Source organism: Doryrhamphus excisus, linkage group LG17 (assembly GCF_037039965.1).
Source record: "Doryrhamphus excisus strain RoL-2023G ecotype Guam linkage group LG17, RoL_Dexc_Guam_v1.1, whole genome shotgun sequence".
NCBI classification, from domain to species: Eukaryota; Metazoa; Chordata; class Actinopteri; order Syngnathiformes; family Syngnathidae; genus Doryrhamphus; species Doryrhamphus excisus.
Window position 1 is genome coordinate 7478687 of NC_136373.1, and position 24451 is coordinate 7503137.

At 42.2% G+C, this 24451-nt stretch overlaps 1 protein-coding gene across 4 annotated transcripts in view; it reads left to right on the forward strand.

Moving 5' to 3' along the window:
• The window catches only part of nphp4 (nephronophthisis 4), a 94568-nt gene extending 88126 nt beyond the window's left edge, over positions 1-6442 (forward strand). For 2 of the 4 annotated variants that reach the window (XM_078798206.1, XM_058083833.2), the window contains 3 exons: positions 1816-1995; positions 2413-2556; positions 5595-6442. In XM_078798206.1, the coding sequence (XP_078654332.1) occupies positions 1816-1995; positions 2413-2556; positions 5595-5735 (465 nt within the window). In that variant the 3' untranslated portion in view covers positions 5736-6442. The remainder of the gene's footprint in view (positions 1-1815; positions 1996-2412; positions 2557-5594) is intronic. The other 2 variants (XM_058083831.2, XM_058083832.2) reach the window with 2 other exon arrangements.
• The last annotated feature ends 18009 nt before the right edge of the window (positions 6443-24451 follow it).

Below are 24451 nucleotides of genomic sequence, written 5' to 3' on the forward strand. Positions count from 1 at the left end.
TCATACTCGATAAAAAATAATATAATACATGCATACTGTAAGTATATAATCTAAGTTAATTCAATCTAAAAAGTAGTACAGTCTTTGTGTAATAATGAGAAGAAAATCATTGATTGCATGTCGGGAAGTTGGTATTTTCTGGATTTCTTGCAAGTCTCATTTCCTCAGCGAAAGCCACATATCTCAGAGGGGATTCGGGACTCAGCAGGAACCAAGCGAACAAGGAACGGTTTCTTTTGTAATAATCTGCAGCGAGTTATCATGAACCTACAAATGTGATTTGATTTGAATTAAGAAGTCTTTTTTAATGTCATTCCATGCATACTGTCAGATTGACCTGCATATTTTAACAAAGGAGGTTTGATGATGATTCTCCTGCAGAGTCCCAATAAAAGGCTATTTTTTATTCAAAATAAAGTGGTATGATTGGCGGTTACTGTTACTGCATACAGTAGCAATACAAGGGTGTCTTTCCTTGAAGAAATGGGATACAGGCAGGAAAAGAAAAAAGCGACAGATGTATTTTTAAAAGATTTCAGCATATGCATCCCAGTGTCTGCTTTGATGTGACTCTTGGCAGGTTGAGTTGCTGTGGAATGCATCGGAGGAGTCTTATGAAACAGGATAAAGCTCACACCGCCGGAGAATAGTTTCGCTTTTCTCAACAGATTTCAAAAAAAAAAAAAAAAAAAAAAGAGCGCTATGCAATAATTCCCACATCCTGCTGTCTCTGTTTTATTTCTCTCACTGATTACTCACAGTTATCACTCATTGTTCTCCTTTTCTGTCCTTCCTTTCACCTACTCTTTAATTTGGATGATTTTTACCTCTCTCAAATAGCTTTGAGAGTCTTTTTTGTGTGTGTACAATTTCATTTTAGCCTATTTTTTGGGGCTTGGTAGCTATTACTCCAAAGATCTCATCATTTTGTATTTTTGTTAATTTTTTAATCTAATCTAAAAGGTACTATGTATGCAAGACAATAAGATTGCAGGGCGCAGCCAGGGCGCAGCCAGGGCGCAGCCAGGGCGCAGCCAGGGCGCAGCCAGGGCGCAGCCAGGGCGCAGCCAGGGCGCAGCCAGGGCGCAGCCAGGGCGCAGCCAGGGCGCAGCCAGGGCGCAGCCAGGGCGCAGCCAGGGCGCAGCCAGGGCGCAGCCAGGGCGCAGCCAGGGCGCAGCCAGGGCGCAGCCAGGGCGCAGCCAGGGCGCAGCCAGGGCGCAGCCAGGGCGCAGCCAGGGCGCAGCCAGGGCGCAGCCAGGGCGCAGCCAGGGCGCAGCCAGGGCGCAGCCAGGGCGCAGCCAGGGCGCAGCCAGGGCGCAGCCAGGGCGCAGCCAGGGCGCAGCCAGGGCGCAGCCAGGGCGCAGCCAGGGCGCAGCCAGGGCGCAGCCAGGGCGCAGCCAGGGCGCAGCCAGGGCGCAGCCAGGGCGCAGCCAGGGCGCAGCCAGGGCCCTGTCCCTATTAAAATTAACACAACTGATCTCATTTCAACTGGATCTCATTTATTCATTCATTCATTTTCTATCGACCTACCACCCTGGACTGGTGGCCAGCCAATCACAGGGCACATATAGACAAACAACCATTCACACTCACATTCATACCTATGGACAATTTGGAGTGGCCAATTAACCTACCATGTTTTTGGAATGTGGGAGGAAACCGGAGTACCCACTCATGCACGGGGAGAACATGCAAAACTCAGGATCTCATTTAGTTTGTACAAATTATGGCTCTAGAAACATTTTCACCTTGTTAGCAGCTGTTCACTCCTTCTCCAACTCATCCACTCCATTATCTTCTATACGTTTTCCACAGGTCAGCCCTGGAGGTGTTTTTATGCTGCCCCCAGCAGCAGTGCAGGAGCTCCAATTGAAGGTGCAACCGTGGCGGCCAGGCAGCCGCTTCCTGTTTGTGAACGCAGTGGACGTGGAGCAGAGGCAGCTGGTGACTGCCTGGCTGCTCTGCCTTAATATCCACCGACCTGTCTTATCTAAGGTAAAAAGCAGTGTTCTTCGTCCAAGACTTAAACCAGACACTAGTCTTGGCCTTTCTTGACTGTTGTTTAAATGTTAATGATGGTTTTATGTTCATTCATTCATTCATTCATTTTCTACCGCTTATTCTGACAAGGGTCACGGGGGTGCTGGAGCCTATCCCAGCTGTCTTGAGGCTGGTGGCCAGCCAATCACAGGGCACATATAGACAAACAACCATTCACACTCACATTCATACCTATGGACAATTTGGAGTCGCCAATTAACCTAGCATGTTTTTGGAATGTGGGAGGAAACCGGAGTACCCGGAGAAAACCCACGCATGCACGGGGAGAACATGAGATGACCCAGGGTGGGATGGTTTTATGTGTCTGATTTAAAAATAATAATAATAATAATCTTCCACATGTCTCTGTAGGCATTTGAGGTGTGTGTCCCAGTTCGAGGTGGACGAGGAAGCTCCAAGAAGATTACGTACACCAACCCTTACACAGGCGCCCGCACCTTCCTGCTCCGCTCCGACCATCCTGATCTGCTCCAGTTCAAAGAGGACAAATTCCAGGTGAGAGAAGCTCCTAAAAAGTAAGACCTGTTGTTCTTTTCCATCCATTAAAAGTAAAAAGTCGATGTTTTTTGATTAAGACCGACACACAAAAAGAGCCTTTTCCTCCGAATGAGATTAGTTGAGGAGATTCCATCTGATGAAAGGATTTGGGGTTATCGAAGTTCAATTCTTTTGTTATGGATTAGCGGCAACAGCTGCTAATTCCTTATAAGTGATCCTTGTAAGCAGCCATAGCATTCTTTAAATTAAACACAACACACCTAAACTATGACACAGACATTATTGGCGAAATAGCTGACAACACAAATGAGTACACTTCACAGTAAACATGTCCAGATTGTGTCAATATTTTGTGTGGGCACCATAATCCTGTGTAGCAGCTATTTAAATAACAGTCCAAGACGGGGGTCAGCAACCCGCAGCTACTTGTTGTAGCTCCCTTCACCGAGCGCATTGATATGTTTTTTTAATACCGAAGTCAGGGAAATGTACATTTTCAAACAGAATGTGAAATATCCGACTTCCCGCAAGTCATCTCAACTGCGTTCTGAATGCTGATTCAATGATCGGGGGGGTCGCAGTAGTACGCAGTAAAATAAAATGATGTATATCAAAAGGGGTGCCAACTCCAGGTCACATACACTCTCCTGGCCCCATTATGCTTACTCACATGAGAGTACACACAAGTACACACAAATTACTTATTAATCTGATCACTCATTTCATGCAACAAATATATATAATATAAATAAAAACATGTTGACATCTACATCTATCTTTGAATGACCAATAGCACCTTATTTACTCTTACTGAACACTTGAAAGATATGCCAATATGTCGATAAAAATTATAAATATATATATAATATAAAATATAAAAATACTACGTTAGTATGAAATAGAGTTGACACACATTTCTGAAAATATATATTTTTAAGACTAGTTAAAAAAATAAACAGATACTATCAATATATAAGACATCTATTCAACTTCTTTGTGCAGGTTGTGTTTTGTCCTATTCTAACACTATCATAAGCATAGTTATTATGTAGCCATGAACTAGATAAAATGTGTGTTTTTTTTAAAGGTTGTTACAGTCACATTCAATGGAATCATCATTGCAGTTTATTGCGTCTCTTTTTGATGAGATGTAATAAAAAGTAGCAACAAATGGCAAAGCCTATTAACAATAAAACCAATGAGATGCAATGGGAGTCCTTTTCCACATAAACTACCGAGTGGAAAATGCTGCTCCCGTCCCAGACCACACCGTATCAATTAGCCCGAGGGAGGGGGGCGGGGATGCTTTTTTTTTTCATTCCATCTTGTTATCATCGCTGCGGGTATCTAATAATAAAGCATTTAGCCTGCCAGCAGCATTTAGTAATGGCGGTTGACACTTTGCTTCCTTTTGATATGACTCGGAATAATGGAAATACATTTGCAGGAGGGGACGCAGCAGAGATCAATAGTGATATAATTTTTTTTGGAGGGGGGATAAATCCTGTAAATACTGTACGCCCATTTATCTGTCGCTCGCTGTAAAAGAGAAAACCTAAGGTAAATTCTGGATTTATACAATTACAGGGGGATCAATGATGTCTTGAAGAAAGTGAAGCAACATACATAGCATGCACTACTCAGCTGCTACCAGTAGAGGTGCTGTTGATTCGGCCTCTTGTTAGTTTACCGTCCTGCTCAATACGACAGCATGAATGAAACAATTCCCTTCATAAGGCACGTTTACATGAAGAGTTTTTCTCTTTCCGATTGACCTTTCCGAAAGCAATGGTATCCATGGAAAGGAATATTCCAATATCTTGTCTACATGCGCCGCTATAATCAACCAGAATAGTCAATGGGGCATACGTAGTAAAACGTAAACACCAACATTACGTGATACCGACTTCCCAGAGATTTTCTTTCACTTCTTGGAATAACCAGTTGCCAGTTTTTCCTTCGTCCAGTCTTGAAATTTAGTTTGAATCAAAAACAAACTTTCCGCAACAGTTCAGTGCCGATCGCTCGCCTCCATTTTTTTAAATCGAAGAACGTCTCGAGCTGCGTGTTACGTCATATCTGAGCATTCGCTGGAAGAAAGCACCAGGGATAAATTTAAACAGGAAAAGATAAAGTTCAATCTTGCTAATATTTTATAATTAAGCTAGGCACATGTTTTATATAGATATATTTTTTTTTAAAATAAAACTGGACTTATGAATAAAGTATAGAAGGTTTTAGATTCTTTTCCACAGATGGCGGTAATGCACACGAAAGCTGCTTGCCAACCGTCAATAAACAACAGAAGAAGAAAAACACCACTAAAAAGAACGCACCCTGACAACTTTCCGATTGAGCGGGTACAAGTTACCTCAATCGGATTGGGGAAAGGAATATTCCACCCCTGTGAATCCGATTATATATTCATTCAGATTGGCACTTTTCTTTCGGAATGAGGTGTATACAAAGGTTACATGTTTATGTTTGAGCAAATAACCCGAATGGAATTGGAATATTTGGGTCCATGTAAACGTGGTTTTTGTCGATAAAGAACAATTACTCACATGTCCATCCTAGTCAAAAATCTCCATAAAGTGATGTATTTAAAGAGTTTAGAGCTAAAGTGAAATCAGCTTCAGCCTGTCGATTTCGACTGGGGTAGGAGCGCAATGCATTGTGGGTTATCATGTAGTACGCTGTAGTATAAACACAGACAGCATACTGTCTGATGGACTGGGTATGCAGTATGCAGTATGCAGTGTGTGTAGTATGGGCATGGGAGTATGTAGTAGTTAGTATGCAGTTTCCAACACAGCCCATGTCACCATAAAGTTGCAAGTATACAAAATGTCTTGTTTAAATGAAGAATTAGTGATTTATGACTTAATTGTGTCTGGATTCTTTTGTCCATTTTATGGTTAATGGATCAAATTAAGAAACAGATTTGAACACTTATTGCCTCATAGGGACAACACACTGTTGTCCTCAGAAAGACACAATTTGACGAGAGCATTGTTGTTGTGTTGGCTACTCAGATTGGCGGGGGGGAGAGTTACACCATAGGGCTGCGCTTTGCCCCCAGCCAGAGTCCAGGCTCAGTGGAGATCCTGGTCTACGTCAACAACATGGAGGAGAAGACAGAGGAGACCTTCTGTGTAAATGTCAACTACTCATGACTACTTTAAACTTGAATCTGTACTATATTTTTGCTACGTACATCGTAATAAACACTATGTTTTTTTAAAAAGGGTGGTACATTTAAGGGCTGATTTATTTTATGGCATTCCAACGAGCCGCCTTCGAATAAATCAAATCCTGCAAAGCCAAACTCTGCAAAGTCGCGGGTACACAAAGCTAAGTTTTAATCTTCTGCTGAGGTGTCCAGCAAGTGTTCACGACACTTCCTCCCCAACCATCGAGAAGTGCACTGACGGTGAAAGCAATAACTTTTTATCGACTTTAATTACCCGGCAAAACCACTTCAATGCCACTTTATGGTGGGGTTTTAATCTAACACCAGCCGGGGGTCCGTGCTCCTCTCACCTCCCAAACAACTTATCCTCATCAAACCATTATTAGAAGCGGCGTGATAATGGGGTACAATCGTGTTGTTTTTTTTTTTTCCTTTTTAGGCGAGGAGAACAACTCAGCCACACACTGTAAGCATTGTGTTATGTAACAGGCTGTGTTATGTAACACAATCCCCTCCACCCCCTACCATATCTCTCTCATTAGGATTCAGGCTGCAAAATAAAGCTTGAGCACATCAGCAGAGGAGGCCAATAAAATGAAGATAACAGCTCAGTCGGGTATATTTCATCTGTCTTTTCTCTAATATGAGGATGCTCATTTTTCTCTCAGGTGTATGTTTGCATGCTGCTGCTGCACAATATCCAAGCTTTATGCACTCCACTTTTTTCCAGTGGGTGTCCATACACTCAAACGTCACATGTATGCATTTAACAATAAGCTTTTATACTGACAGACTGACAGACTAATTGTACCTCTCTGATTGTAACAGTTGTCATAATTACCATAATTGCTTATTTTGTACTACAACAACTGGTAGTTACCATTTTTTTGTTAATATAAAATGTATTGATATCTCGCCCCTGCACATGGTGCCCAAGGCGGATGGGTTGTGGCGGCCTTTTGCCGATTTCTGTCACCTTAATGGTATCACCCCCCCCCCCCCCCCCTCCGCTTTCCGCACATCCAGAATTTTTCTGCCCACCAGTTCTCACCAGGGTCTTGTGTGCCCCGTTTAGGCTTTTTGAATTTTTGTGCATGCCTTTCGGCCGTAAGAGGGCGCCCAGCAGACTTTTAAGACGCCGATGGACTCGATGTTGCGTGACCTCGCTTTTATGTTTGTCTATCTCACCGACATTTTGCTGGCCAGTCATTCGGCCGAGGAGCACTTTTCTCATCTAATGCTGGTTTTCCGCCATCTTGATGAGTGTGGTTTAAGGAAAACTGCACTTAAAAAAAAATTCTTACATGAAACATTAACACAAATGTACAGTAAACCTCGGATATATCAGACTCGGATATATCGGAAATTCGCTCACAACGGACCAATTTTTCTGTAATGCATTTCCAATAAAAATTCATTGCATATATCGGATTTTTTATAAAGGATTTTGCCTATTTCGGACAAAATCTCCAGTCCCGTTCCAATTTCTCTCGCATATATCGGATGGCCGCATCGTGGCCTTTGATCCATCTTTGATCCATGTTCACAGCCAAAGCTGAAGAGTATAACATCTTTGTATGAATTACAGACATGTACATGAGAATGTACAACGAAAAAAAAAAAAAAATTCTCAAATCTGTAGAAATGCCTTCTTGTTGCTATTAGGGAGGTTTAGAAACCAAACGATAAACGTTTGCACTTACGTTTATCGTTTGGTTTCTAAACCTCGCTGGCTGTGAACATGAATCAAAGAAAGTTCCCCCATGGCATTGCGCGTCCGTGTAATGAATGTGGCGGACATTTTCCGGTATACGCATATAACGGATTTCGCTTATATCGGACAAAACCAGTGGGAACAATTGAATCCGATATATCTGAGGTTTACTGTATTTCCCCATTCTGTGCCTTCTCAAGGTAGAAAACAAGTTAACATGAGGTAGCTAACAATGAATGTAATGGGACAAACCTATTTTGACTATAAATTCCAAGAAAAATCTGTAAATGCCAAAAATGTTCAATTTCCATAACTGACCAGTATTAACGAAGCTACAGCCATATTTTTATTATAGCAGCTAACATGAAGAACTCGCGGAGTGACACAACGCCTTGCTAGTCTCAGCGTCACTCACTTTGCCTAAAGCCACTGGCTATGTATGCCGGGTCGTCTCCTCTGCCGCCGTCAGCTGGTGTCCACCGCCATCTCGGTGCCAGAAGAACTCGATCAGCTTTGTCAGCCAGGCCACGGAGATCACCGTCTGTCAATCAAGGAGTTAGACAATGGCGTGCGAACCGGAGGCGGAAGCTGGCGCGGAACAATGTGCGGGAACACGAAATCACCATCCAGCTGTGACAGCATATTGCCCATTCCATCCACAGCCGCACCATCACTAAGACTCTACTTGCTTGAGCCACTAATTACCCATAAGTTATTGACTATTTGTCTATTAATTAAATGTGCAGATATCTGCAATACTTGTTTAATAATAATAATAATAATGGTGCAAAACAAGCAGGTCCCGAGCAGACAGGGCTATCTTGTAAGTGTGATTGACTTGGTGTTACACAGCAATGATTGTGTGTTTATTTTTACTGAGCAGTGTAGCTAACGGCCATGTTGTTCCCATGTTTCACACCAGTGCCTGTCAACCTCCAATGTGAAGCATGTAAGTGCATCTCTGGTGATAAATGGGCTGCTATTTCCTTCTTCAGAGTAATTACAACAGCAGCACGGTTTGCTCCCTCAGCCAGGTACAAGGTACCTTATAACACTGTATAAGTGCTGCAAGTCCAGCGCCCCCCCCCTCTCCCAACAACCACCCAACCTCCCCGCCCCCTGCTGTCTGCTCACCTTGTTAGTGTGTTAGCAGGGCTCCTGTGACTCCAGCAGAGCAAAAGAGGCAAGGACTGACTGGACCGATGCCTCTTATTGCCCTCATGTGGAGCCAGAACTACACTTCACCCCCCCAGATGACCTCCAGCTCCATCCAAGCAGGAGCAAACAACACCATAATGGAGGGACATCACGGTATGTGTGTCTTATAAGGGCACATCCAGCCACGTAGAAAAAGTGGATAAATATGCCACCTCGCTTCAACCACCAGAACATTCCCATGTTTATATGAATTGTCAAAGCTGACCATAACACACAAAAGAAAAACGCACCGCATCTACTTTTGACACACAGATTACACAATTCTTTACACAACTAAACGGTGCCCTCATGCCGCCCATGTGTGATTTCAGTGTAATTCCCTAACAGAGGTGTGACAACAGCATTGTCATGGTTAGCCGGCCTCTCCCCACGCCCCCCTGCTGTTTTCCTCAGCAGGCATATCAACACGGCGCTGTTATTCCACAAGTGTTTAATAAAATGCAGCAACGTGTTATAAAGGCGAAGTACTCCCTACTGAGAAATAAAGGTGAGCAGCCACAAGCTTCTGCATCGAAGTACTTGAACACAGCCAATGATACTTCATTGGCAAAAGTAGGCAGTTGGCAATTTGTAGTAGTACCTGGTCAGCCCGGTGTTTTAAGATTATTAAACTACTGCTGGCCACTTGGTTGAGCAAATCGGACTCTAACGAGCGAGAGGCGGGGTACACCCTTGACTGGTCGCCAGCCAATCACAGGGCACATATAGACAAACAACCATTCACACTCACATTCATACCTATGGACAATTTGGAGTCGCCAATTAACCTAGCATGTTTTTGGAATACCCGGAGAAAACCCACGCATGCACGTGGAGAACATGCAAACTCCACACAGACATGGCCGAGGGTGGGATTAAACTCGGGTCTCCTCGCTGTGAGGTCTGCGCGCTAACCACTCGAACGCCGTGCATCCAACGATATACTAATGATAGCTTAACGGTCGCACAACCCTGGACTAGCTCTACACCCTCTAGTCGCGAGGGTGCTTGAGGGTAGATGGGACTTACCCCAACCGGTCTACATGTACTTTGTGGAATTGGAAAAGGCATTCTACTGTGTCCCTCGTGGCATCCCTAGAGGAGTGCTCTGGGAGTACAGGATTGGTGGTGTGCTACTATTACGTGCCATTGGGTCCTTGGGTACAACCAGAACAGGAGCTTGGTTGGCATTGCCAGCAGTAAGTCAAGCCTGCTTCCGGTGAACGTTGGCCTCTGATTGGCACCGATTCTGTTCATCTTTCAATGGACAGAATTTCTAGGCGAAGTAGTCTCATCTCTTCTGGCCTCCTCGGGCTGTCACGTTCAGCGTTTACTGGGACGGTTTGCATCAGTTTGGAAGGTGACGATTCTGGGATGAGACTCAGCACCTCCAAATCAGAGGCCATGGTTCTCAGACGGAAAAGGGGTGGAGTGCTCATTCCGGGTTGGGATTGAGGTCCTGCCCCAGATGGAGGACTTCAAGTATCTCAGAGTCTTGTTCATGAGTGAGGGAATATGGGTGCCTGTGATTGGCTGGCAACCAGTCCTGGGTATGAATATGGGAGTATGAAGTCCATAGCAGATTGGCGCAGCGTCTCCAGTAATGTGGTCGCTGTAGAGAGTCGGAAGGCAAATCTCTCGATTTACCGGTCGATCTATGTTCCCACTCTCACCGATGATCATGAGCTTTGGGTTGTGACCGAAAGAACGAGATCGCGGATACAAGCGGTTGAAATCCGGTTCCTCCGTAGGGTAGCTGGACTCATCCTAAGAGATAGGTTGACGAGCTCAGTAGAGACGCTTCTCCTTCACCTCGAGAAGAGCCAGTTGAGGTGGCTAGGGCATGTAGTCCGGATGTCTCCTGGACACCTTACCAGGGAGGCGTTCAGGGCAAGCCCAGCCGAAGAAGCCCCAGGGGCAGACCTATAGGACACACTGGACGGACTATATCTCACATGGCTTGGGAACGCCTTGGTGGGCTTCCCTACTGAGACTTATCCGGACCCGGATAAGCAGAGGAGAATGGAATGGAATAGAACAGTGCATTTATTCATTGTTAAAACAGTAGCCTACCTGAAAAGTAAAAAAAAAGTCCTCATCACTTTTGGACCACCAGCTCCCCGACACAAATCTGCCCAGAGCCCGTGCTGTCTTACCCAGCATGCAGGAGTCCAGCCCCCCAAAACCGACAGTGGACCCCCAACCCACCAGCCGTCTCCAAAGGAAGCCGCTAGATCGATCCATCGATTCCTTAAACTCAAACTGAAAGCTGCATCAAATGCACCGCTACACGAGTTCACCATGGTGAGTAGAATTTCACTCTATATTTCTAAATGACTGCAAGGAACCTGGCACAAAACGACTTAACCAGCGCTGCCAAATATGTCAACTAATGTTTAACTCCACCAAAGGAAAACAGACAGGAAGCGTCTGGGGTTAATTGTTTAGTTTTTAAGTAAACAAGTGCAAAAAAATAAAAGAGTGAAGAGAGCAAAAAACAAATGGAAGGAGCGAGGAATGCTAAAGCAGCCCGTCTCTTGTTTTATCTTGAGGAGGCAGACTGGGGTCAGATTAGATGTGAAGTGCAAGAAGGAGCTCCTAACAAAATGAAATTCAATTACCTTGCTACACATCTGAGCAAGACCTCTTTTGAGCCTTGTCTGGGAAACACACGTGTGTTTGACTGCAAGACCACACACACACACACACACACACACACACACATAGTCTGAAAGACAAATCACCGCTCTCAGTAAATGGCAGCAAAATCCACACTGCTGTTTTCATCAATCCCTTTTTCTCAGATGCTTTTTATTTTATTGTAGCATAACAGTGCTGTGATTTCAGCTAGAAGTTGTACAAATTACGAGCTCACCAAGTCAGCAGTTGGTAATAGCAGCTATCCGGAAGTGCTCGTGAGCAACCACAACGGAGTGGGCGGGCCTGGAGTGGAATAGTTATTCCACTAAATTATTTTTATATTATTGGATTATTATATTATCATGTTATTATTTTATTATTATTTTATTTTTATTATTATTATTATTATGTTATTATTATTAAATTATTGGATTCTAAATTAAAATATTTGATTTAGGTTTAAACATATTGTATGTGACACATTAACTGATTTAATTCCACTCCTTGCTTATCCTCACGAGGGTCGCCGTGGGTGCTGGAGCCTATCCCAGCTGTCTTCGGGCGAGAGACGGGGTATGCAATGGACTGGTGGCCAGCCAATCACAGGGCACATATAGACAAACAACCATTCACACTCACATTCATACCTATGGACAATTTGGAGTCGCCAATTAACCTAGCATGTTTTTGGAATGTGGGAGGAAACCGGAGTACCCGGAGAAAACCCACGCTTGCACGGGAAGAACATGTAAACTCCACACAGAGATGGCCGAGGGTGGAATTGAACCCGGGTCTCCTAGCTGTGAGGTCTGTGCGCTAACCACACGACCCTCCATATTAATGTGTTATACAAATAAGATATCATGTACCATAATTACTCGTACCTTACTACAGTATTACTACGGTATTCTATACCAATCTATGGGACTTTTGAGCTCATCTTGACTCTACTTTCCAATATCATATTTATATAATATACATTTTAATGCAAGGTTAAATTGTCCATGTCTTTGTCATTGTATGCCCTGTGATTGTTTGTGATTGATGCCGTGAAAGTGAAATAATTCACTAGAGTGGATTCAAATGACTTGAGTGTTAGCCTGTTATGAATTTCAAATGAGAAATCATGTACCATTTCCTGAGTTTAATCAAGTCTCTTTGAAAAATCAGCCCCCGGATTTTTGTTTTAATACACTAAGTGTTGGAAATGAGGGAGAGGGGAAATTAAATACGGAGCCCTGATTGGCTATGCCACTGCTAATGTCTTGTTCTATTGAACGAATATAATACTACCTTTTTCGGAAGGATTTGTCACATTTTCTGCATTTATTTCACATTTTCATCATTTTCTTTGATACCCTAATCAACTAATAATAAAAATTATTCCAAAGGTCATAGTTTTTTTATGTTGTGAATAAATTAATCTCATAAAATCATTCACTGGAAAATTCAGTTGCATTTAATCAGATTAGGAGTCAATATATAAAAAAGCTATTACTAACAAATTATTAACCTATTTCTCGGATGCTGATTACACGGTGCTGTTTTATTGACCTGACTGCACTGCTTGAGGAATATCGTAAATATTCATGAGAGAGCTGCAGGTCGGCGTGGAAAATAGAGCGGGGCACTTTCCCGTGAGTCCCATTTCATCTAGTGAGGGGTCAGAGCTCAGGTCATTTTTTTACAGCGCAGTGGAGGCAATGCAGACCCTTCCCATAAAATCCAAAACAGATTAGCGGGTGTGTGCTGCGGATCAAGGCTCAAGCTCATTCACTTGGAATCCAAATGTCCTAAAATTTGGATGAACGTTTGAATGTCATCGCAAGTTATTTAGCATTGCATCAGTTAACATTTAAAAGGCATATTTCGGATTTTTTAATATGAAGTTGTATGATATCCCCACCAGCAGTGTAGTGCATCGATTTTGATTTACCCCCCAACTTGGTACCGTAAACTAAATAGCTCTCTATTGGTAAGTCACAGTTGATGCACTACATTTCTGATGGGGATGTCATACAACTTCATATGAAAAAGTCAGAAATATCTCATTAACTGTATGTATAAGGAAAAATTGTCTACTGTATAATGCATTTGAGCACATTCATAATGCATTTATAATGTGGTATAAAACATAAATGCTCATAATCATGTATGACAAATTATCGCAAGGTTTACAAATCATAAGTGGTAGATATAATGTGTTGTAATGTGTTATTCATATGTGCTGTAACACAAAAGGAATAATACCTTATCGACATCAATAATGCGCCATTATCTTGTGAGTTGTAAGTAAAGTGACAGTGTTTTGAAACTTTACAAGAGCCCATAATGACACATATTACGTAATGGCGATCCACCTACAATCCTTACTCACGGTGTCTTAAACAATGCGTTAAAAAAAATTACACCTCAATATCATTCGTAGATAACAACAGACAAGACGCTACTAATAAATAATACAAAAATAACTAACAACTATGTGAGCATTAAACATATAATTTATTTGCCATTTACAATAACAGTACAGCAAAGCATTCTGGGAAAGAGAAAGCGAGCGTTCAACGTCACCGCCCTGTTTACATTAACGCTTTTAGACAAAGAATGTCAGGAGTTTATTAGTTTTGAGTTCTAGTGGGACGTGGATGGGTTTAAACATCCCCTCAGTGTTTTTATTTTCCTTGGTTTGATTCACTTATGAAAATAAAGAGTTGACGTTACTTTAAGACACCGTGAGTAAGGATTGTAGATGGAATATTAACGTGCAAGCGATATCGATGAAACGGGTGATGTCATTCTGTCTTCTTAAAAGGCATCACAACGCTTTATTGCTGTTTATAACGTTTTATTCCACTAAATAATTTTCACATTTGTTATTTCTTATGATGTGTTGCAGTAGTTCATATTATATTTATAACTGGTAGTTTTACTATAGTATTCCACCCAGGACTTTGGATTCTTCCATAAAACATTGTTGTCACTTAGCTAGGAAGATATAACACATTATATCCAGCATCTATAAATATTGTTATAAGTTGTTAGACACGATTATGTATTATATATACATAATTAAGATGTACATATATTAAGATGTTTTATAACGCCATTATAAATGTAATTGTCATTGCCTTATAAATGTGCTCATAATGCATTAATAATAGAACTTCATCGAAAATAACTACAAAAAAATAACTACAGTGGCCACCTGCAAAAAACACCCAATAGTCCTTATTTGGATTAGCACATGGATTCACATATGTTTCAATTTTCATTATTCATACATTATCAGGAAATCAGCAGGGTTTCTTGTGATTAAAAAAAATACAAAATTTAAATATTAATAAGAGTAAATGAATGAATACAGAATAAATGAATAAAATAAATCACTTACACACATACAGAGTACACATATAGCTGAATAATAAGCAATAGATATCGCAACTTCTGATCAATCCATGTCGATTTCATTCTTGAAATAATATAGATTTAAACTGTGCCCATTTCGGGTTCAACCACTTCCGGTTTAAGCCCCGCCCATCATGATTACGGCTACAGGTACAGATCATTTAGATAGGTGAACAGATATTCAGATAGCGGTGTACATCCTACAATACTATGCTGCAGTCATTCACGGGGTAGGCATGTTACATACTACGTTACAACATTGTTACTACTATAGCTGACTTTGCTTCTTATTTTGGTCTTATTTCCAACTATACAAAAGGCTAGTAGAGCCATTATTAACTGTTTTACACAACATGTCCATGAGGAAGTGTAAGATGACCATGCATACAGTGAAGAAAATAAGTATTTGAACACCCTGCTATTTTGCTATTTCTCCCACTTAGAAATCATGGAGGGGTCTGAAATTTTCATCGTAGGTGCATGTCCACTGTGAGAGAGATAAACTAAAAAGAAAAATCCAGAAATCACAATGCATGATTTTTTAACAATTTATTTGTGTGATACAGCTGCAAATAAGTATTTGAACACCTGAGAAAATGAATGTTAATATTTGGTACAGTAGCCTTTGTTTGCTATTACAGAGGTCAAACGTTTCCTGTAGTTTTTCACCAGGTTTGCACACACTGCAGGAGGGATCTTGGCCCACTCCTCCACACAGATCTTCTCTAGATCAGTCAGGTTTCTGGGCTGTCGCTGAGAAACACGGAGTTTGAGCTCCCTCCAAAGATTTTCGATTGGGTTCAGGTCTGGAGACTGGCTGGGCCATGCTAGAACCTTGATATGCTTCTTACGGAGCCACTCCTTGGTTTTCCTGGCTGTGTGCTTCGGGTCGTTGTCGTGTTGGAAGACCCAGCCACGACCCATCTTCAATGCTCTGACAGAGGGAAGGAGGTTGTTCCCCAAAATCTCACAATACACGGCCCCAGTCATCCTCTCTTTAATGCAGTGCACTCGTCCTGTCCCATGTGCAGAAAAACACCCCCAAAGCATGATGCTACCACCCCCATGCTTCACAGTAGGGATGGTGTTCTTCGGATTGTACTCTTCATTCTTCTTCCTCCAAACACGCTTATTGGAATCATGACCAAAAAGTTCTATTTTGGTCTCATCTGACCATAAAACTTTCTCCCATGACTCCTCTGTATCATCCAAATGGTCATATGCAAACTTAAGACGGGCCTTGACATGTGCTGGTTTAAGCAGGGGAACCTTTCGTGCCATGCATGATTTCACATCATGACGTCTTAGTGTATTACCTACAGTAACCTTGGAAACGGTGGTCCCAGCTCTTTTCAGGTCATTGACCAAGTCCTGTCGTGTAGTTCTGGGCTGATTCCTCACCTTTCTTAGAATCATTGAGACCCCACAAGGTGATATCTTGCATGGGGCTCCACTCCGATTGAGATTGACCGTCATGTTTAGCTTCTTCCATTTTCTAATGATAGCTCCAACAGTGGACCTTTTTTCACCAAGCTGCTTGGTAATTGCTCCGTAGCCCTTTCCAGCCTTGTGGAGGTGTACAATTTTGTCTCTGGTGTCTTTGGACAGCTCTTTGGTCTTCGCCATGTTACAAGTTAAAGTCTTACTGATTGTATGGGGTGGACAGGTGTCTTTATGCAGCTAACGACCTCAAACAGGTGCATCTGATTCAGGATGATACATGGAGTGCAGGTGGACTTCTAATGGGCAGACTAACAGGTCTTTCAGGGTCAGAATTCTAGATGATACACAGGTGTTCAAATACTTATTTGCAGCTGTATCACACAAATAAATTGTTAAAAAATCATGCATTGTGATTTCTGGATTTTTCTTTTTAGTTTATCTCTCTCACAGTGGACATGCACCTACGATGAAAATTTCAGACCCCTCCATGATTTCTAAGTGGGAGAAATAGCAAAATAGCAGGGTGTTCAAATACTTATTTTCTTCACTGTATCTCTTCCACTCGTGCTGTGGTCAAGGAAATGGCGTGTACTCGAGCACATCATGGGGCATCCAAATCAGTCAGACAATTCAGACTTTGTAAACATGGTATGGAATCTTACCATTTACGTGGAGGGCAAGTCTTCTTTGCCTGTGGACAAACTGCCATTCACTTGAAGCTGCTGTGACCGCATGGTCTCACCATTTCACCTCTTCAAAATGGCTGCTTTGACCTGAAAATAATCATAAATTAAACAAAGTGTGTGTGAGATGGTCTTGGCCTACCCTCCATCACCCTGAGTCCACATAAGCTGTGTGTGTGCGGTCCTGGTTCTTTGGCAGGAGGCCAAGCATCACTGTCCACAGACCCTTGCCAGCCTCTAGAGTGGCAGGTCATTGAAGGTTCACATGGCCTTCAGACAGAGAATGATCTGATGTGTGCGGACAAGCTCACATTTCTTGTTCCTCGCAGTCAAATGAAAGACTTACTTGCTGTGGAAATGGAAGACGGAAGTTTCTGTCGTTAGATGGTGCTGGACTCACTCAATGGTATGTAAAAATTCATTTTATATTTAAGGCCCAGAAGATGCCTGACATCTGTGGCAGAGCAAAAGACACTGAGGAGGCTCGGGTCCATCATGGACAGCCATCATCAGACTCGTGGTTGCAGATACGATACAAGGATGATATTGGTATGTTAAGAACAATACATTCATTCATTCATTCATTTTCTACCGCTTATCCTCACAAGGGTTGCGGGGGGTGCTGGAGCCTATCCCAGCTGTCTTGGGGCGAGAGGCGGGGTACACCCTGGACTGGTAGCCAGCCAATCACAGGGCACATATAGACAAACAACCATTCACACTCACATTCATACCTATGGACAATTTGGAGTCGCCAATTAACCTAACATGTTTTGGAATGTGGGAGGAAACCGGAGTACCCGGAGAAAACCAAGAACAATACAATCCCAAGACATTTTTTTAGCCCAAAATTTAACCAGGAAAACAAAATTTTACAACAGGAAAAGTACCCCACATTTCTCCCTTGCAGAACGAGGGCATTTAGACTAACAGTATTACTACAGAATTACTATTGCAACAATAGGACTAACCTGTCCCATGACGGTCTAATCCCAGCTCACGTTTCCTATTAGTGGGTGAACAATCCAACGCTTGGTGAATTCTGTTCAGAATGATAGGAAGAGCCAACAAAAAAATCCCTTCCTGAATCTGCATACGTATTTATGCCAATTTCTGGGTTCTTGTTTGGTATGTGTGTGTAGATTTTGTGTAAACTAGCAAGCAAACAGTATCCATAATGGCCGATGACCCCTTAAGCCCCCCCTCCCCACTACAGCATACCCTCGGCAGACCACCTGCATACTCGTCCTGCTGTACAAGCTCCAACCGTAGCTTTTAAGCCGTGTATGCTGTCATCTCTGACTGCGAGTGGGCGCATGATGCTCAGGACTTGCGTTCACTCTCTAGTCTGATCTGCCTCGGGTCTTGTTGCTGCCAAGTGGTCCTCCTTGCAGACCGTGGCGAGCACAGCGTGTCACCGCCCTTTCATGCTCTGTCACCGCCTGCGGAATGAGCAGATTTGAAAAATACATTTTTAGAAAGTGTATGCTTTCTCTCACTGGAGAGTATGAACACTAATTGATGGTCACCATCATCTTATAATTCATATGCTTGTACACAGAAATGGAGAAAACTGGTCATCCATCATCTTTTTTTTACAGTCACTCTATTGCTTGGAATACAAGTCATATGTCATGTAGCCTCTCTGGGCATTCTTCAAACAAGGAATATCACTTGTCTACTTTTATGCACATGTCACTCCCTGGCTGTTTAGGCTGTAATCTGTGCTATAAATATTAATCAGGCCAAAGTAAACGAATAGAGTGCATGTTGCCATACAGCTTGGTAATGAGTGGTGTTATAACTCAATAAAGATTTTTGTGTAATGGATGTAGCATATGCTAGGACACCTGCTTTCGAGACTCAGTGGTGTTAAAGGGGACCTATTATGCTTTTTCCAACTTTCTGACCTATAAATGTAGTTGGAATGTATCATATTTTCTGGACAAGTCAAGGCCAAAAATGCATAATTAGTAGAAAAAAGTCATAATGGAGTATAAGTCGCATTTTTTGCAGGAAATTTATTTTCCAAACTGCTTGACCAAAACAGACATTACATCCTCTTGGAAGGCAAGTTCTAACAATAATAAAAGAATAGAGAACAGGCTGAATAGGTGTAAGATATGCTAACACAATGGTTATTCAGATACACAAAAAATAAACATGAACAGAAAAGGTGTCCAGTGTTTATGTAACATAAAGAGTTTTTTCCTTTATAAGTTGCTCTGGAGTATAAGTCGCAGAAACAGCCAACCTATGACAAAAAGTGTGACTTATAGTCCGGAAAATACGATAGTATTCTAGTGTTAAACAATGTCAAAGTTTCAGATAATGAGGTTTGCGAATTTTTAAGTGAGCCCTGAAGGAAGTTTGGGATGGCTTGAAACACTCGTTTTCTGACCCTTTTGTGATGTCACAGAGGGGCAGTCTTCCTTATATGGTTCATAGTTAGGAAGCACGTTGGGCGTGTAGCCAATCACAGCAGAGTGGGCATGCCCTGGAGATGGGCAATAATACGTATAAATAAATTAAAACATCCCGTTTTGGCAGGAAGCACGAATCAAAGGAAATACAACTGGGATAGGTACAGATTCTGGAAAAATCTAAAAAGTTTTCTGTGTGGGTTATTGTGTGTAGCTGCTCTATAGGAGACCACAACTCAATACAAAGGGTCGAAAAATGAGCATAATAGGTCCCCTTAAAGACTCTATGAATAAGACATTGAGAGAATGTGACATTTCTTACAGTGCCTTCGCCGTGCATCAGTATAAAGTATAAAGGTCTTCATTCAACATAATTACTTGTTCAGTTTACACGGCCCTTTAAAGTTCTTTGTTCAGTGCAGCGTCATTTATCACTGTAATGAAATTAACTGGCTGTTACACTATATGTCATAGTGTACTGTACATAATTAATAACAACTTCAATAGTTGCAGCTTCACATGTTTATACCTTCCCATAACACTGTATAAAGTACAATAAATGCTGCACCAAACCATAAAATAAGGCGCGACTGCACATCCACAAGATTTAATGCCGGTTTACTGAAGGTCAAGATAAAAACGACAAAGTAGCGAGTGGGTGCAAAGTCAATCGTGAGCATTCCTCTCAGGGCATTTATTTTGTGAAGAAGTAAGTGGCTCTGAACCCAGAATTCTGAAGATAACTTGCACTTACCAGGGTCTTACACCTGTAAAAAGGGGGTGTCAAACTCAATCGGCTTTTTAAAGCAAGTATCGGCCGATGTCGATACCGTGCTTTTTCACTGATATCATCGGATACCGATCTGTGGCGGATGTAATCCACAAACAAATCGGAGCACCCCTAGTATTTACTTATTTGTTCTCTTCTCTATGTGACGCCATGACTGTATTTTGTCTTCAATCGTTTGTGGTCTGGATAGCAAAGGTTTTTTCCACTTTCAGGTCTTCCTATTCTGTTACTTCCGTGTTCTGTTATTCCATCCTTCTTGTTGACAAGGCCCTTGTTTCAGTGTGACAGTGATGAGAATTCCAAATTTTGTATTTTCATCTGTATTGTTCTTTGTTTGTGGAGTTATTGTGTGTAACTGCTCTATAGGAGACCCCAACTCAATACAAAGGGTTGAAAAATTAGCATAATAGTTCCCCTTAAAAGACGTTATGCACTTTATGAATAAGAAACCAAGAGAATGTGACATTTCTTACAGTGCCTTAGCAGTGCATCAGTATAAAGTATACAGGTCTTCATTCAACATAATTAGTTCTCAAGATAACTTGCACTTACCAGGGTCTTACACCTGTAAAAAGGGGGTGTCAAACTCAATCGTATTGGCCGATGTCGATACCATCCTTTTTCACTGATATCATCTGATACCGATCTGTGGCCCATCGATCGGAGCACCCCTAGTATTTACTTATTTGTTCTCTTCTCTATGTGACGCCATGACTGTAGTTTGTCTTCAATCATTTGTGGTCTGGATAGCAAAGGTTTTTTTTCCACTTTCAGGTCTTCCTATTCTGTCACTTCCGTGTTCTGTTATTCCATCCTTCTTGTTGACAAGACCCTTGTTTCAGTGTGATAGGGATGACAATTCCAAATTTTGTATTTTCATCTGTATTGTTCTTTGTTTGTGGATTACATTTGCCATTTTCCTTATTGTCATGGTCATGGTGATGTGTTTTTGAGTATTTATCCAGGCCCTTGAAATCTTTGACAACAAGCAGTCTTGCCTTTTTCTGGCACTTTTATCAATGGTTTTGATATCTACTGTACAACTACATAATTTGGGGAAATTGCCATTTTATTGCTTTGTTGAAGGGACATTAATTTCTTCTGGTTTTCCTCCTCTTGGCTGCTCTGGGCATAATTTGGAGCCCTGTGAGGATCACATCATTTAGTCATATTATCATCCTGTAGTACCTTGAAATCATTCTGTTGAACCTTGATTGAATTTTCCTCTTTATCGATGGTTTGGCAAACAATACAGACCAAATATATAGTCTAATTGTTCAGCTCTGCCTGTTTTGAATCAAGTGACCCTGCCTGCTGATAAACTGAATTCCTCTAAATAGGTCCAGCAGCCTTGTATGGTATAGCAGCCATTTGCTTTTCACAGCAAAACTGCATTTTAATGGTCGTGTGTGGATGAGAGCTATTTTTCTACTGTAATGTTTTTTCCCCTTTTGGCTTTTATTTACATCCCTGGGGTAAGGTCAGCAGGTGGCTAACACATCCACAGACACACCTGCTGAGACAGAGTGGGAGGAATAATCAAGCACGATATGGTGTATCGCTGTCCTTGCTACAAGAGAAGTACAATAAGCTTCCTGCCTGAAAACATTAATGAATCACTGTGATCTTATTCAATGGCCGCCGCACAACAACAGCAACAATTTCTCACTAATTTGAACGATCACCCGTTGTCTCCAACAATGGTTTTAAATGAAGCCAACGCTCTGACCGATGTAGCAGTTGGTGACGTACCCAGATAGCAAGATATCATTCAAACTATGTTGCTTGTTATTGATTTTCCTTAGACATTTTTCTGCAAAAAAGGTTCTTAACCAATGTGGCCAAACTGATGGAACTTGACAACAGTGAGACTGAAACATCGATGAGAGGAAAGATGATTGATAAATCTTGGATTGAGAGTTGAGTGGGAGACCATCTTGTTGTAGACCAGTCCACCTGCACCCCATAATCTGAGTGGGATATTTCGCAGTTGCAATTCCTGTTGGCCTTAAACTAATCAATACAGGGGAAAAAAGAAGGAATGTCGTTATGGAAGCTTTATTTTCAATTTAAATTTCTATAAAGACAAACCAGTGGCTGCATGGCGGTCGAGTGGTTAGCGCGCAGACCTCACAGCTAGGAGGCCCAAGTTCAATGCCACCCTCGGCCATCTCTGTGTGGAGTTTGCATGTTCTCCCCGTGCATGTGTGGGTTTTCTCCGTTTACTCCGGTCTCCTCCAACATTCCAAAAAATTAATTGCCGACTCCAAATTGTCCATAGGTATGAATGTGAGTGTGAATGGTTGTTTGTCTATATGTGCCCTATGATTGGCTGGCCACCAGTCTAGTGTGTACCCGCCTCTTGCCTGAAGACAGCTGGGATAGGCTCCAGCACCCCTCATGAGGATAAATGGTAGCAAATGAATGAACGAATACAAACCACATTTCTGTAGATACCCGTCTAAGACCCTGAAAGGAAGTGACACTTGCCAAGATGTAAGAGGCGTGTTCCACCATCTATTCCAGCAGCAGTAATGTGTTCCATGGCACAGAGGGCAAGAATAAGACGCTTACAGAGCCAACAAACTTAAATCATCAGGGGAAAGTTCAATGTAATAAATGTTCTCCAGCAGAGTCATAAAAACATTCCTTGAAAAGGCTTTGCTACTGCAATCTACTCACCTTCATGTTCCTTGTGTCAGCAAACAAGATGGCGCTAGAGACAAAATGATGCATAAATCACGTTGTTGGTCACACTCAAACACACCACCAGAGTGGGTGAGTTTCTACTGTTGACTCAACATAACATTTAAATCCAGTATAATATCAACAATACAGTTACAGCAACAATACAGTACAGCTCTTGTGTCGGTTCTCTATCCAGTGAGTGGTAACGTACAACACAAGGAAGTAGAGAACAAAACAGGCAGGTTGCATGAAAGCCCATCTTTGATAAAATATGGAGTTATCAGAGGAGAGAAGTAACTGTCTTTGTGCCGGGTAAGATGGTGGCAGTACCCGAGGCTGCCTACAGGCCAGGTCTACTCCACTGGAGGTCCCCCAGGGGCTTCTCCTCACCACCTGCTCTCCCAGCTGTGATGGAGTAGCTCCAAAATTCCATTTTTTGCATTCTGCCTCGCTTGACGAGCAAAGTAGAACTTCAGTCGGGTGTTATTTGTTTCTTTAACTCAGGGGTCGGCAACCTTTACGATCAAAAGAGCCATTTTACCCCCTCGCTCAGTAAAGAAAAATTATTTAAAAACAATATTGTATAAACTATGGCTGCATGGCGGTCGAGTGGTTTGCACACAGACCTCACAGCTAGGAGACCAGGGTTCAATTCCACCCTCGGCCATCTCTGTGTGGAGTTTGCATGTTGTCCCTGTGCATGCGTGGTTTTTTTCCGGGTACTCCAGTTTCCTGCAAAAACATGCTACGTTAATAGGTATGAATGTGAGTGTGAATGGTTGTTTGTCTATATGTGCCCTGTGATTGACTGGCCACCAGTCCAGTGTGTACCCCGCCTCTCGCCCGAAGACAGCTGGGATAGGCTCCAGCACCCCATGTGAGGATAAGCGGTAGCAAATGAATGAATGAATGAATCATGTAAACTTTCGAAAGTTTGAATCTTTATTTAAATTAGTTTTAACAGCAGAACACAGCATATATACGTAAGTGTAGTGTACCTGTGTAATGGATGCCAACTCATAGAGTGATTACAGTATCATCTTGGTTAAACCTCAATACCTGACGCCTGAAGAAATGTGTAGAAACATTCTCACATCCACAGCAAATTGCAAGTCTCCCAAGATTTTGATTGACTAGCTAGATTTGGAGGGAATTTTGGGGTATCAAAGTAGTTCAGAGGAGAAAAAGGGGAGTTGATCAAGTACTTTTGCAAGTATACGGTCCCAAAACTCATTACAAAGATGTGTATTTTACTCATTCTGGTGTGGCTCTAGAGCAGTGGGTTGCTGACCCCTTGCTCTAACTCCTGGAAGTACATTGCTGGGAAACAGAGGTACAAAAACCCGGTATTGTCCAGGGAGGCTTAGAATGTGATTTGTCTGGAGTTGGCAGATGAAATATCCCCTCAAATACATTCCTTTGAAGTCGCTTAAAGGGAGCTTTTTTAAAGGGGGTGGGCTCACCTGATTCCCATTGCTGTTGGTTATTGTGTTTCTCCATCCACGGGCTTTTCGCCCCAAGAGTCCCTGTCTCAGCCGTCCCCGGAACTCATACATAACAAACATGTCTTTTCATGTTTGTTTGTGAGATCTCATTTGGATGCTCATTGCAGGTGGGACTTTGCATCCTCTGTGAAACACTGACATTTGACTTGCTCATTACAAGCAGAAGCATGAATATTAAAGCAGGGCATCGGCGCTTCGGCGCGGCTGACTG